At 37.5% G+C, this 13,173-nt stretch overlaps 1 protein-coding gene across 11 annotated transcripts in view; it reads left to right on the top strand.

Annotated features, from left to right (window-relative positions):
• SNAP91 (synaptosome associated protein 91) overlaps nt 1-13,173 on the top strand; it is a 147,226-nt gene that overhangs the window by 55,481 nt on the left and 78,572 nt on the right. For all 11 annotated transcript variants that reach the window (XM_073893573.1, XM_073893575.1, XM_073893576.1 and 8 more), the window contains exons 3-7: nt 1,659-1,801; nt 2,435-2,510; nt 3,281-3,383; nt 5,093-5,186; nt 6,113-6,224. In XM_073893573.1, the coding sequence (XP_073749674.1) occupies nt 1,659-1,801; nt 2,435-2,510; nt 3,281-3,383; nt 5,093-5,186; nt 6,113-6,224 (528 nt within the window). The remainder of the gene's footprint in view (nt 1-1,658; nt 1,802-2,434; nt 2,511-3,280; nt 3,384-5,092; nt 5,187-6,112; nt 6,225-13,173) is intronic.

Genomic DNA, 13,173 nt, shown 5'->3' with positions numbered 1-13,173 from the left:
CCATCCTCAAGGAGCTTTGGTATGGTAGAAACTATGGCCCATACACATCTAACCTGCATACCCACCTGAGGAACAAAATGCCTCAGGTTTTACAGCAGCGGGAGGCAACATGGGGCTGCATTTAAAAGGGACCAGGAAAGATTTCCTGAAGGATGAGTAGAATTCTAATAAAGGAAAAACATTGAGGGAAGGTGTTAAAGTAAACAGGGATGATATCTGGAATTTAAAATAAAGTAAAAAGTAAGCCTGGTCTGGTCCATTTATAATTCAGAACAGTTATTGATACCCTCTACTCTAGAATTTATTTCCGACATGGAGTATCAACTTCTTTAAACCTTATTTTTTGTAAAATGGAGAAATGCATAAAGTAAATGTATAGTTTAATGATACTGAGTGTGGATTTTGAATAAGGAAAAGGATGGGTCTGTTTCTCTGCATTTGTTGCATGGGATTCTCTTATAACTGAGTATCATATGCAGTTCTCTGCAAGGTGGGTGTGGCCTATGAGAGAAGTCTTGTAATATTGTCCTGAGGAGGTCATACTGTGCTTTAGGAAGTACCAGTTGACCCTTGAACAACCCTCAGGGGGCTAGGGGGTGTCAACCACCTGCACAGTCAAAAATCTGAGTGTAACTTTTGACTCCTCCAAAATCCTTACTGGTAACATAAATAATTAACACATTTTTTTTTATGTTACATGTGTTATATACTGTATTCCTTACAATAAATTGAAAAAAGTTATTAAGAAAATCAAAAGCAAGAGAAAATACATTTATGGTACTGGACTGTAAAAAATAAAATCTGTGTGAAAGTGGACCCTTTAGTTCAAACCCATGTGGTTCAAGGGTCAACTGTACTGCTCTGAAGTCTGCCCCAGTGTGACTTAGCTTCTGTTCCTTAATACATTGATCTTTGATTGCCTCAGGTAACTTTTTGACAACACTCGCCACTTTTTCTAAATGCTGGGCAGCCCATCTTGGCCACTATATAAAAAAAATTTTTTTCCTCTGAGGTACAGCTGGAATCGTACAGATAATATGTAAATTGGACAATGAATGCATTTTAAAGATTTACTCTTATAAACTCAGGTCACATAATAGTAATTTAATGCATGCACGGTATTTGGAAACTTAGGTAAGTGTAATGGATTTTTTTTTTTTTTTTTTTTTACTCTTTGTTCTCATTCTGCCACTTAGGTGGCAAGAATATTTATTAGCACCCATCAAAATTAAAATCTAAGTGAGGTATGCATTTAGCTGCTTAATGTTTCAAAGAAATACATTTATGTTATTGCCTTCAAATGGTGTATAGAATAAGTGTCCACATGTTTGAGACATTATACTAGAAAAGAATTAACATGAGACTTAGCTTTTCCTGGAGTTTGTAATTTGAAAGAATGACGTTGGTACCAGAAAACAGATAAAATTAGAAGAGGATACAGAAGAGAATTCAATGGAGAAAAAACATTGGGTAAATCATGTATTTATGTGTGCATGTATAAAAATATTATAGCTTAATTTTTTTTAATGTGGTTGTTAGCTATTGTCAGAGCATTTTGGGGCTCCTGTTTTAGTAAACAGGTTTAAATGTTTAACATTTGAAATCAAGTTTCATATGTAATGATTAATATTATTGTTGGATTTCTTCTACTTTCATAGATTTGATTCAGGCTACCAATGAGACCAATGTTAATATTCCTCAGATGGCCGACACACTCTTTGAGAGGGCAACAAACAGTAGCTGGGTGGTTGTATTTAAAGCTTTAGTCACAACACATCATCTCATGGTGCATGGAAATGAGGTAAATGAAGTGAACTTAACTTTTCTTTGGTGGGGTAAGGAGGCATTTATGGAAGGCTCTTCTACTTTCCATCAATTAGGAGAAAAAGAAGAGGAAATATATGGCTCAAAATTACCAAAAGTACAATTTTAATCTTCTACTTAGCTATTTAAAAAAAATGTTAAGTTAGACATTCTCTTGGGGACATTGAAATATTAAATATTACTGGGACCTAAAAGGTATGTACCATATAAATGTATTAATGGGCAAAAATATTAGGAGAAAGGAACAATAAAATTATTTTTCCCATTAGGAACAGTCTTTTGCACCTTTAAGTGAAAATTGCTTTTACAAAAATACTTAATTTTGGAAAACATTAATAAAATAAAAATTGCCCATTTTATATGGGATGCCTACTGACTCGGATTAAATTGCAGTGTTTCTGTTATATGAAAAATGAAAGATCATAAAATTTAATTCTAATTCAGTGAGTACTTTTCAGTCTTTTTCCTCCTCAGAAAAAGTCAGCAGACTAAGAAACTTTATAACTGAGTAAAAAAAAATAATGAGAATTTGCAATATCCTTTAGTATCCGAAATTGTTTAAAGGTATGATTTGGGAATATTGGTTATGATTCTAGTTTTTGTTTTTCAGAGATTTATCCAGTACTTGGCCTCTAGAAATACACTGTTCAATCTCAGCAATTTTTTGGACAAAAGTGGATCCCATGGTGAGAATATTTATGTTTTCTAATTTTTTGGATAATGCTTTGATGCAGGGTTTTGTTTTTTTGCTTTTTTGTTTTGAAGTGAGGTTCATAATCTATAATTAGTATAGTTGGTAGTTCTGTTGGGTATTTAAGAAAAAATGTAAAAGTAATTATTTAGTTACTTTGTAGAGCTTTAAAATATTTGTTAGAGAATTCAGCATATAAATTACATATTAATTTTACTTTTTGTCCTTTTCAGTATTTACCTTAACAGTCAGTATTCTAGACCCACAGTTGTTTGTTTATGAAAGTACAAAAGGCAATGAAATGAAAGATACTTTCCTAATTTAAATAAAAAAGATTCCAGCCTTAAACATTCTTTGTAAATTAGTAGAATTTAAACTGTAGTCATATGTTCATTCATCATACTTATTGGTTGCCTATTATGTATAAGGCAAGCACACCAAGCAAGTGGATAGTTTTCAGATAGCTGCATGTATTAAGCCTGAAACAGCCTGTTATTTGAAATGGTGAACAAAAATGCAAGGAAAAATCAGAAAGGACATTCTGTACAAGGATGGTAGCATAATGAAATTGAAATGTCTTAGAATGTCTCATGCCTACAGTATTTTTGCTTGCAGTAGGATTTTAAATGAGGCTTTTCTGGTGCCTTTATTGACCTCATTCTAGCATTATTTACATTTGGAGAGTTTTTTAAAAAATGGTACTAAGCAAAGCACAAAGGAAGGTATTTTATTAATTAGTTTTACTTCTTCTGCCCCTCCCCCCAGGTTATGATATGTCTACCTTCATAAGGCGCTATAGTAGATATTTGAATGAAAAGGCTTTCTCTTACAGACAGATGGCATTTGATTTTGCCAGAGTGAAGAAAGGGTATGTTTTTTTCTTTCTCATATTTATTTGAGCAGAGTAAGTCTTTGAGGCATACTTGACTTACCTTAACTAAGCTTAAATGCCAAATAATTTTGGTCATGAAGCCCCAGGTTACAATCATCTGAAAAGAGACTCGAAAGTATTATGGAAGTTAGCCTGGAAGTTGTAATATACATTACTTTATTTATATTTTCATGCAAAAAAAACCTGATTTGCTGCTCAGAATTGACATGGTATAACATTTTATTTGTTAATTTCAATTCAAAATTCTTAAGCACGTTTTTCCTTTAAATAATTTTAAATGGAGAAAATTTAAAGTACATTCAGAGTTCAAAGAATAGTGGCTCTAGTTTGCAATAGTTATTTCAGTGTGTTTTGATTGAAGTAAAACTGAACTGTGTATATGGTGGAGATCTGTTCTTGGGGGGTAATAATGTCCTAGTATCACACACACACACACACACGCACACCATAATTGAATTGATTATTAATACTAACCATTGATTAAGAAAACCTCACTGAAACAGAAACACTTACATTTTAATTCATAATTATCATTTACTTCCCTCTAAATAGATGTGGAATTTAATCAGAAGTGTTCAGTCATAAATTTGTGCAAATCTTGTATCTGTTCTTGACTTGAAATAATGGCAAAGTATTGTAGAAGGTTTAATATTTTAGTCTCAAGAATTCACACAAAAAGACAACACTCAGTTTTTCTAATAGTGACCCAGCCTTAGCTTTCAACTATGTTTTAATCATGGTGCTGAACAATTTAAACTTGTCTGTTCAAAATAAATTAGTTTCTTGTGGGTGAACATTCTATAAAATTAAGGTTTTTACTTCATCCACTTCTCATTATAGATGATTCTAGTTTACATGTCTTCCTCCAACTTCTTACATGGCCCTGGGCAACCATAGCTGATGTGTCTAGCTGCATTTCAGCCTTTCTGCAATAGGTCCATAGCCTTCTTAGAAACTTCTGCACCCTTTATGTGCACATAAGGATACTTTGGGATGCTTTCCCTACCCTTGAAGTGGGAGAGATCCTGAAAGTTGCCATTTTTAGCCCATTGACATAAGCTGGGTATTTTCCTCAACTACTTCAATATTGCCACACCTGGGCCATCACTGGATGCAGGGGCTCCATCAGAGTCCTCTGGGCGGGCATGGGGTTCAGTGCCCTGTCTGATGTACCCTCTGGCATGAACCTCCAGTTGTGTCCTCAGCAGCTATTTAAACTCTATCTCCTTTTGGCCAAACTGTGCATATCAGCTTGCATTTTTCTTCCCTTGATAGTTAATAGTATATACTCTGCTCTCCCAGTCCTACAGGTTTTGAAGACTTCTAAGACATGTGTTCTCTCTCTTTCTTAAAAACAAACTGGCATTCACAAAACCTATACCTCTGTTATAGATTTGGAAACGTCCATCTAGTAATTCAGCCAATCTCTTTTATACAGACACACTGCTTTCTTCTTGAGGGCAATGCAGAGAGAAAGAAAGCACTGCCCATGTGCTTGAAGAACAAGAATGGGGGAGAGGAAGTGGTGTAGAGAGGGGAATCAACTACAGCCTTTTAATATCTCAAAGTCATCCCACAGGATTAATAAGGACATGGAGGGGGTGCAGTTTGGAAGAATGCACGTGGTCTTGAATTTTCCACATACAAGGAAGTTGCATCTTTTTCTTTTTTAAAAACAATTATAGGGCCGACGGTGTAATGAGGACAATGGCTCCTGAAAAGCTACTGAAGAGTATGCCAATTCTGCAGGGACAGATTGATGCACTGCTTGAATTTGATGTATGTATCTCCCTAGAAAATGTGCCCTACACAATTAGTACTGTCTTCTGTTTGAAGGTGGGCTACAGGTAAAGCTGGAAATCTACTCAGGAACAGATTGAGATCTCCTTCATTTTGATGAGCTAGATGAACACTTCATGTAGGCTTTTAGCATGGTAGAGTTGACTGTGGTTATCCAGATTGAGCAGTTTCCCAGGTGTTTACTTAAGTCATGGAAAAATACGAATAGTGCATTCTTGGAACCCTGTGTTCAGAGTAGAGTGATGATCTCCTGTGGTGTTTGACAGGGTGAAGTAGCTGCAAGATGTACCTTTAGCCTCAGTAACTAGTTAAATACCTTAGCCTGCTTTTAGAAGCCATTTTATATAGACTGCTTAAATGACACCACCAAAGAGAATTGTTTTTGTCTCGTCATGGTCCTTCCTCCTGGCAATATCAGCATGACATCACTCTTGACATGACATCTCTCATGACATCTCTCTTAAAACCATACCTGTATCTTGAGTGTGGTGGTAAATACACTGGCCTACACATGTGGTAAGATTATATAGAAAAGCTCCCCCGCCCAAGGAGTGTAAGTGAAACTTGGGAAATCTGAATAAAACCTGTGGATTGCAGCAATCTCAATATCCTGGTTGTGATATTGTCTAGTAGTTTTGTAAGATGTTACCATTGGGAAAAACTGGGTAAATGGTACATAGAATCTCTATATTTTTTACAGCTGCATGTGGATTTATGGTTATTTCAAAATGAAAAGTTCAGGTAAACATATCTGATTCATGAAAATAAAATATTCTGACATGTAAGAAGATTTGTAGAATGTGAATTAATTTCTTAGTAATCACTTGAGACATTTTCATGTGCTTTGAGAAGAATTGCCATTTGATAACATGTAATTAACATATTAAATTTTTATCTTTTTCTAGGTGCATCCAAATGAGCTAACAAATGGTGTCATAAATGCTGCATTTATGCTTCTTTTCAAAGACCTTATCAAACTTTTTGCTTGCTACAATGATGGCGTTATTAACTTACTTGGTAGGTAGAACTGCTGAATGGTATCTTTGAATAAAGACTGCATCAGAATGCAAAGATTTGGATACCATAGCCTTATTAGATAAAAATCTAAAAAAAATGATTCATTCAGGTCACATTTCTCTATTCTTATGTCAGTCAAGGTTAAGTGCAAGAAACAGAAAGCACTCTAGATGTTTTAAGCAGGAAGGGATGTCCATACAGGGATTTTGGTGCTTACAAAATACTGGAATGACTGAAGGATCTAGGCTTTGCCTCTTAGAATAAGTCCCGGTAAGTCCTGCTCCACTGTGCTAACAGCTACCTCTGATGCCACTCCTAGAGATGTATAGGGAATAAGAAGCCACTGCCACCTCATTAAGTATAATAGAAGAGCCACTCCAGCTCCTAGGTTTCTGGACCCACATACTCTAGCTGTGGTGAACAATGGACCATACACTGACCAGTGGTTCAGAGCATATACTAGAATCTCTAACTCTTAAGTATCTTCTTAGAGTGGGTTTAAAATAGTGTCTTCTGTAGACCATTCCATCATTATGTAAGGTCCACTATTTCGGGACTGAAGGGATTCATCCTAAGACTGACAAATCCTTTGGGGTGCGTCATTTGTCTCACTTCTTGTGCAGCAAAATAGTATTGTGTAAGATACCATGAAGGGGAGTAAGTCCCCAGATGGTGGTACTGGCAAAGCAATATGAACAAAGGTGATAAATCTGTATCCAACATAAACTAACTTCTGGAATAGATCACTGCTCTTTTCCCTGGTAAAAGGAATTAATCCTTAACTTGTCACTTGGTGGATGACTCCATACTCCCTGGATTATGATGCCATGGTAGAAGCTCAGAGTTGATCTTGGGTATTGACAGACTGAGGACTTAGCAATGACACAGATATATCAGACTATGTTCTTGGACCTATTCATAACTTCCATTCTGATATAATAGTATGTTCATCAGCATATGGAGTCCTTTTATCCCTTGATCATTGCTCTTTAGTCTCCATTTGTATGGAATGAAAATAGTCTCATGCTCTTTATCCATTCTGAGAGGTCCATCCACCACCTCTTCTCCAGACCTTGTTACCAATCTTCCAATTTTATTTTTTCCAAGTCCCTGGTCATCAAGGCCAGCAGTTAGTTACTGCTCATATTTTGATAGAGTTCCATTTGTCTCACCATCTTTTTTTTAAAGATTTTATTCATTTATTTATTTGAGAGAGAGAGAGCATGCATGGGGGAGGAGCAAAGGGAGAGGGAGAGGAAGGGAGAGAATCTCAAGCAGATTCTGTGCTGAGCCCAGAGTCTGATGCGGGACTTGATCCCACAACCCTGAGATCATGACTTGAGCTGAAATCAACGGTCGGATGCTTAACCGACTGAGCCACCCAGCTGCCCCAACTAACCATCTTTCCTTTGACATAAAGTGGAAATCGGATAGATATACTGCTTGAAGTTTGACCTACAGTAAAAGATTTCTTTCTTCTCTCAGAGTCACCCCTTTGTGGGGATATAATGACTTAGCAAACCACTTTTATAACTAGTGCTGGCAACGGGTACCTGGGTGGCTCAGTTGGTTAAGTGACTGCCTTCAGCTCAGGTCATGATCCCAGGGTCCTGGGAACAAGTTCTGTGTTGGGCTCCCTGCTCTGCAGGGAATCTGCTTCTCCCTCTGCTCCCCCACTTGTTCTCTCTCATTCTCTTTCCAATAAAGAAATAAAATCTTTTAAAAAATAAAAAATAATAATAATAACTAGTGCCGGCATGAGAAACCATCTCTAAACCAACCTTGAATTCTTTTTCTCCTCAGACCACTGGTCATGGAGAGCTCCCCAGAGGACATAGGTATGATTGGAGGGAGAAATGCAGTACAGAGGAGTAGGTGCAGTGGGACTATGAGCCATCTGTTTGTTCAGCCCACATGGGGTTCAGGATTGGCTTGAGGCTGACTGCTTCTATACCACTTTCATTTGATGATAGAGTGTTCTTGCACTTGTCCAACTCATGGGTATGTATATTAGATAACACTTGAGGTCTTATGATCACTTGATATTCTGTGGTTAGAATCTCAGTCTCTATAAGCAAGCCAAGAACAGTTTTTCCAAAGGAGATTAGTTACTGTCTGAAGAAGACACGGCTCTGCTCCAAAACACTAGAGGCTTCCACTGTGTTTTCCTTGTGGAGTGTGCCAGATGCATTCTGCAGCATTTGGATCTACTGCAGGCACTTTGAATACTTTTAGGTCTGTGGGAACAAAGGCCCATGTGGTTCTGGTTTGGAGCAGTTGCAGAGCCTTCTCCTGATCTGGATCCTACTTCTTCCTGACACCATACCTGATACTCTTTTTAGAGCAGAACACATACATGTTGTATATGTTACCTCTAAAACTAAAAAAGCTCAGCAAACTTTGGCCTCCATTTTTAGTTATAGGGGTTACAAGGTGAAGCAATTTGTCTTTCACATGGAGGGGACCTGTGGACCCGAAGACTTTGTTGATGTAGCAGGTGTCTGAGCTTTCATAAATTCTCTGTCCACCTTGTGACATACATGTGACTTATGAAGGCACATAGCATAACGGAAATTCTTGCCCACTGGGTACAATCAGCTTGATGTCATTAACGTGATAACACATGGGATTGTGACAGCCAGGGCAGTTGATATCCTTGAAATAAGGCAGCTAGTATATACTGTCATCCCTGCCAGATGAAAGGCAACTACTTCTGTTGGGCTCTGTTTATTGAAATAGGGATAAAAGAGTTCACTAGTTTGATAGCTGCCTATCAGGTGTCAAGAACGATGCTGATTTTATGCCAGTAAGAAGGACATGTCTGGAAATCTGCGAGTCAGGGTCATCACCTGATTAGGTTCACAGTAACCTCCTGTAAATCTCTACCTACAACCCATTTCACAAACCAGATACTCAAGTTAACTGAGGAAATGATGGAATTGCTACCCCTGTATCTTTCAAGACGTCAGAAAGCCAGTGTGGGGACTCTGCTAGTTTCAAAGTATTTCTGTTCCAACTATATATTCGGGTAACTGGGGAAACAGCCACAGAAAAGTTACATACATCCACTGGATCTAATTTTCTTTTATCACCTAATCCCCAAAAAGCTTCCACTCAAGTTGGTAGAACATGGAGTGACATTTTGGGTCCCCAGGGAGTAACATCAGTTTAGAGTTAGTGTTTCTGAAAAGTTTGGGTATGTCTCCTTTCCCTGGCCCTACTCACCCTGATAAAGGTCTCCTCTGCAGAAAAGGAAAAAGTGCTCTTGACTGTGTTTCAAGGACATTTCTCAAGAATATTTGGAGAGCTTATTAAAATTCAGATTGCTAAACCTCAACCCAGAGTTCCTAATTCAGTAGGTCTGGGTTTGAGACTGAGAATTTGCATTCCTAATAAGGTCCTGAGTGGTGCTGTTGCTACTGGTCTAGGATTTCACTTTGGGAATCACTGTGTTAGAGCCACTTCCAGATGCTCAGGCTAGCATTTTTGAATCGATGATTTTGGCATATTCACCCAAATTGACAAATTATCAATTATATCACAAAATCTAATGTAATATACTTTCCTTCCTGTTCAGAACCTTTACAATCTATACCAACTGTCTACATTTTTATCAATGATGGTTGCCAGATTCAGAGGGTAAAATGTAAGATGCCCAGTTAAATATTAATAAGTCCTATGCAATATTTGGGACATATCTATGCTAAAAAGTTATCTATTTACAATTCAAATTTAACTCAGTATCTTGTATTTTATCTGGCAACCCTGCTGCCAACAGAAATTTGCAAGAACTTGTACTTCTTTTAGCATGTGTATTTTTTCCTCTTGGGTCAGACTGTACTTGTCTCCCTAGAGCGTGCAGAGATTGCTGCCTTCTCAATCTCATTCTAGGTATTGAGGCAGTTGGCAAGGGGACAGGGGCAAGAAATAGATGGATTGGGCATGAGAAAACTTTTCATTCCCTCATGAAAGGTGGCTTGATTACAGGATCACTAAGCAAGGCAGGACCAGCCTCTTCAGACTGAGAAGGAAAAGCTTTTACTAGCAAGAATAGCTCACTTTGGTTTGAATCTATCCAAGCAGTCTCCTTTCTAGTTTTTCTTCTCAATAAACATCCTAACTCTCACAAAGGAGACCGTGGTGAGGCTGGGAATTTAACTTAACCACGTATGTTGTAATTCAGAAACTTACAAGATTAGACTCTTTCAGCGATGACAGCCCTGTGTCTGCAAGAGATAAGATTATTTGAGGGCAGTTTTGGAGTACCACTGTCTGACTGGTGCCTTGAGCCAATAATTTAAAATCCTGTGTTGTCATTTCCTTTGGAGTCAGAAGCAGCTATCCACTGTACATTCTGCTTGCCTTATTCCCATCATGGTGGTCTCTCTCAGCAGCTGCTTGCTCTGGTAAGCTTCATTTTAGCTGCTCATTTCAGAAAACCATAGGTGATGATTTATGTAAGCATTTTGCTCCTATATAGCAGACTGTGAGAATCCAATTTCCCGATAGTTGCGGGTAGTCATCACTACCTTCGGATCCAGCCAGTTACATATCTAATCCCAGATTCCCATCCTTTTGACATTTTTGAGGGTCTGATTTCTACAACCACTTCAAATACCCAATACTGTGTTTATTCAAGAAACAGAAACCACTCTCCACACTCTAACTAGAAAGGGATCTAAAGTAGGGAGTTGGGTGCTTAAGTAATTATCAGAAGCCTGCAGGAAGTGGTTCCTGAATGACTTATAGAATAATAAATTCTTAACATGCCGGGGAAGCTTCTACTTCTGAGGCCACCACTTTACAGTACACTAAAAGTAAGAAGCTGCTGCCACCACCTCAGCTGCCTTGCGGCCCTAGGAAGCTAGAAACCAGACCCCTGAAGCCATAATCCAGGAAGTAGGGAGTCACATCAAATAGGTGTGACTATAACCACTACCCCTCAAAACTGGGGAAGCTGGAGGGTGGACAGTAGAATGCTGCCAAAGGATAATCTTACACTTCTAAGTTTAAGATTCTTTTCTTGTCACAGAAATAGCTAGAGATGTACAGGAAGATGGCTTCCGCCTCAGTTTTACTTTCCAGATCTCTCACAGGTCCATCTGATTTACAGAACTGAATTTGCATCTGACATCCTGGCTTCTCATGAGTTTAGAAAGAGAGAGAATGGGGGTTGGGTAAGGCAATCAAACACAGTGCTCTTAGAGAGCCTTATTGGGGAAAGATACCTGTTCTTAATATGTAATCCAACACTGTATTACCTTTATTTCAGATGGGACTGTTCATCAGTAAACCAAACAACAGATCTTCCCGTTCCCCTTTGTGGGTATATCTTACTCTTCCTTACCACTCATAATGTGTTTTTGTTAAGGTTCATTTCTAGCCAGTTATTTTTCTGCTTTTTGTGTATATTTTTCACTGGAAACCCTATGGTTTCCTATGGAGATGTCCTTATGATGAGTCCCAGGTCTATTATTTCGGTCCATGACCTTTCTTTCGAGCTTCAGTTTTGCAAGTCTTATTTGTAGACACTTAAATTTAGATATATAAAATTCAGCTATCTCCAAAACCGAACTCTTGAATTTGCTCTTCCTAAGCTCATTTCTGTTGCTATATAATTAGTCTTTTAAACCTGAAGCCTCAGTTATCTTTGAGTTGCTCCTCTTACTCAACTCCATTGCCGTCAGAAATGAAGTTCTGTTGATTCCTTCTCACATCCTCTCACTAGTGTACCCTTGTTTGTTTCCTGCTTCTGCTTCAAGAACATTGAACTTACTACCTTTAAAATTCATTTAGCAGTTAAACACGTTAAGCCATGTGTTTCTCCTCTGTGTCTTGAACATCTATTTAAATGCTGCTCTGTTTTACTTTCTCTTTATGTTGACTTCAGAGATAAGATTGTGGTAAGAATGCATTTTCTCTGTATTTTAAAATAATAACCATGCAATGTATATTTTTATTTCATCTAATTTGAAAAGGATAGTCTATTGGCTAACATTAGGAACAGAAAAGGAGAGTTGTATCTTCATATTAAAGACCTGACTTCAAAAGTGGTAGAGGCGTGCGTTCTTGCCTTATCACATTCTGGTGTTGAGTGGCCTTCATTCAGCGTTGCTGTCAAATTGCTCTTGTGAAAGTAACACTCTAGAAGATAAGTACGCTTACTATCCTAAGTGTTTTGAGACAGGTGTGTTTTTTGTTTGTTTACTAAATAGTGTTAGGAATTAACTATTATAAATACATTATGGGTTAGTTTTAATCAAGGGCTTCATGAGCAATTCTCTGCATCTAATATTGGAATCAATGTTGGTGCTACAAATCTTTGCAAACATTTTATCGCTATAATGAAACTGATATGCGAGTAAGATGCTTTCCTTCTGACTAATGGGCATTAGTAATAGTCTACGTACAAAGCCTCGATTTGTTTCACAGGAATGAGATTTCTTTTCATCTAGTTCTTTTCCTTAGGACAGTTGTTCTGTGAAAATTAATACCAGTATGACAAGGGAATTTATCAACACGTTAAAAAGACTCACATTACAAAGGCCAAATTTAAAATTTCGTTTCAAATACTGAAAATCAATATATCTTATCTTTTGTTCATTTCTGGATGACCCATCCCCTCTGTTAAAAATATGAATTGTTCCTGGCCCTACCCTAGTCTCTAAGAGGACAAGGGCACCTCACATCTCCCCCCTGTAACAGTACATGTTGCTTTTCTGTGCCATTACCACTGTTACAGAAACAGGAAATTATAACCTAAAGCCATAAAATTTTCATTACTTTTGTTCCTGAATCCTAAATTACCATGAAAGATATGAACAATTTAAAAAGCATCCAGAAGAGACAGAGAAAAATTGCTTAAGATTCTGATGCATTGGTTCTAAAAGGAAATTGAGATTATTCAGTTGATTTCTCATTTTGTGTTACTGCTGAAGATCTGATGCAA

The sequence above is a fragment of the Callorhinus ursinus genome, unplaced genomic scaffold (genome assembly GCF_003265705.2).
Source record: "Callorhinus ursinus isolate GAN/ISIS: 27379988/994484 unplaced genomic scaffold, GSC_fseal_2.0 scaffold6, whole genome shotgun sequence".
NCBI classification, from domain to species: Eukaryota; Metazoa; Chordata; class Mammalia; order Carnivora; family Otariidae; genus Callorhinus; species Callorhinus ursinus.
This window is presented reverse-complemented; position numbering and strand designations above follow the sequence as displayed.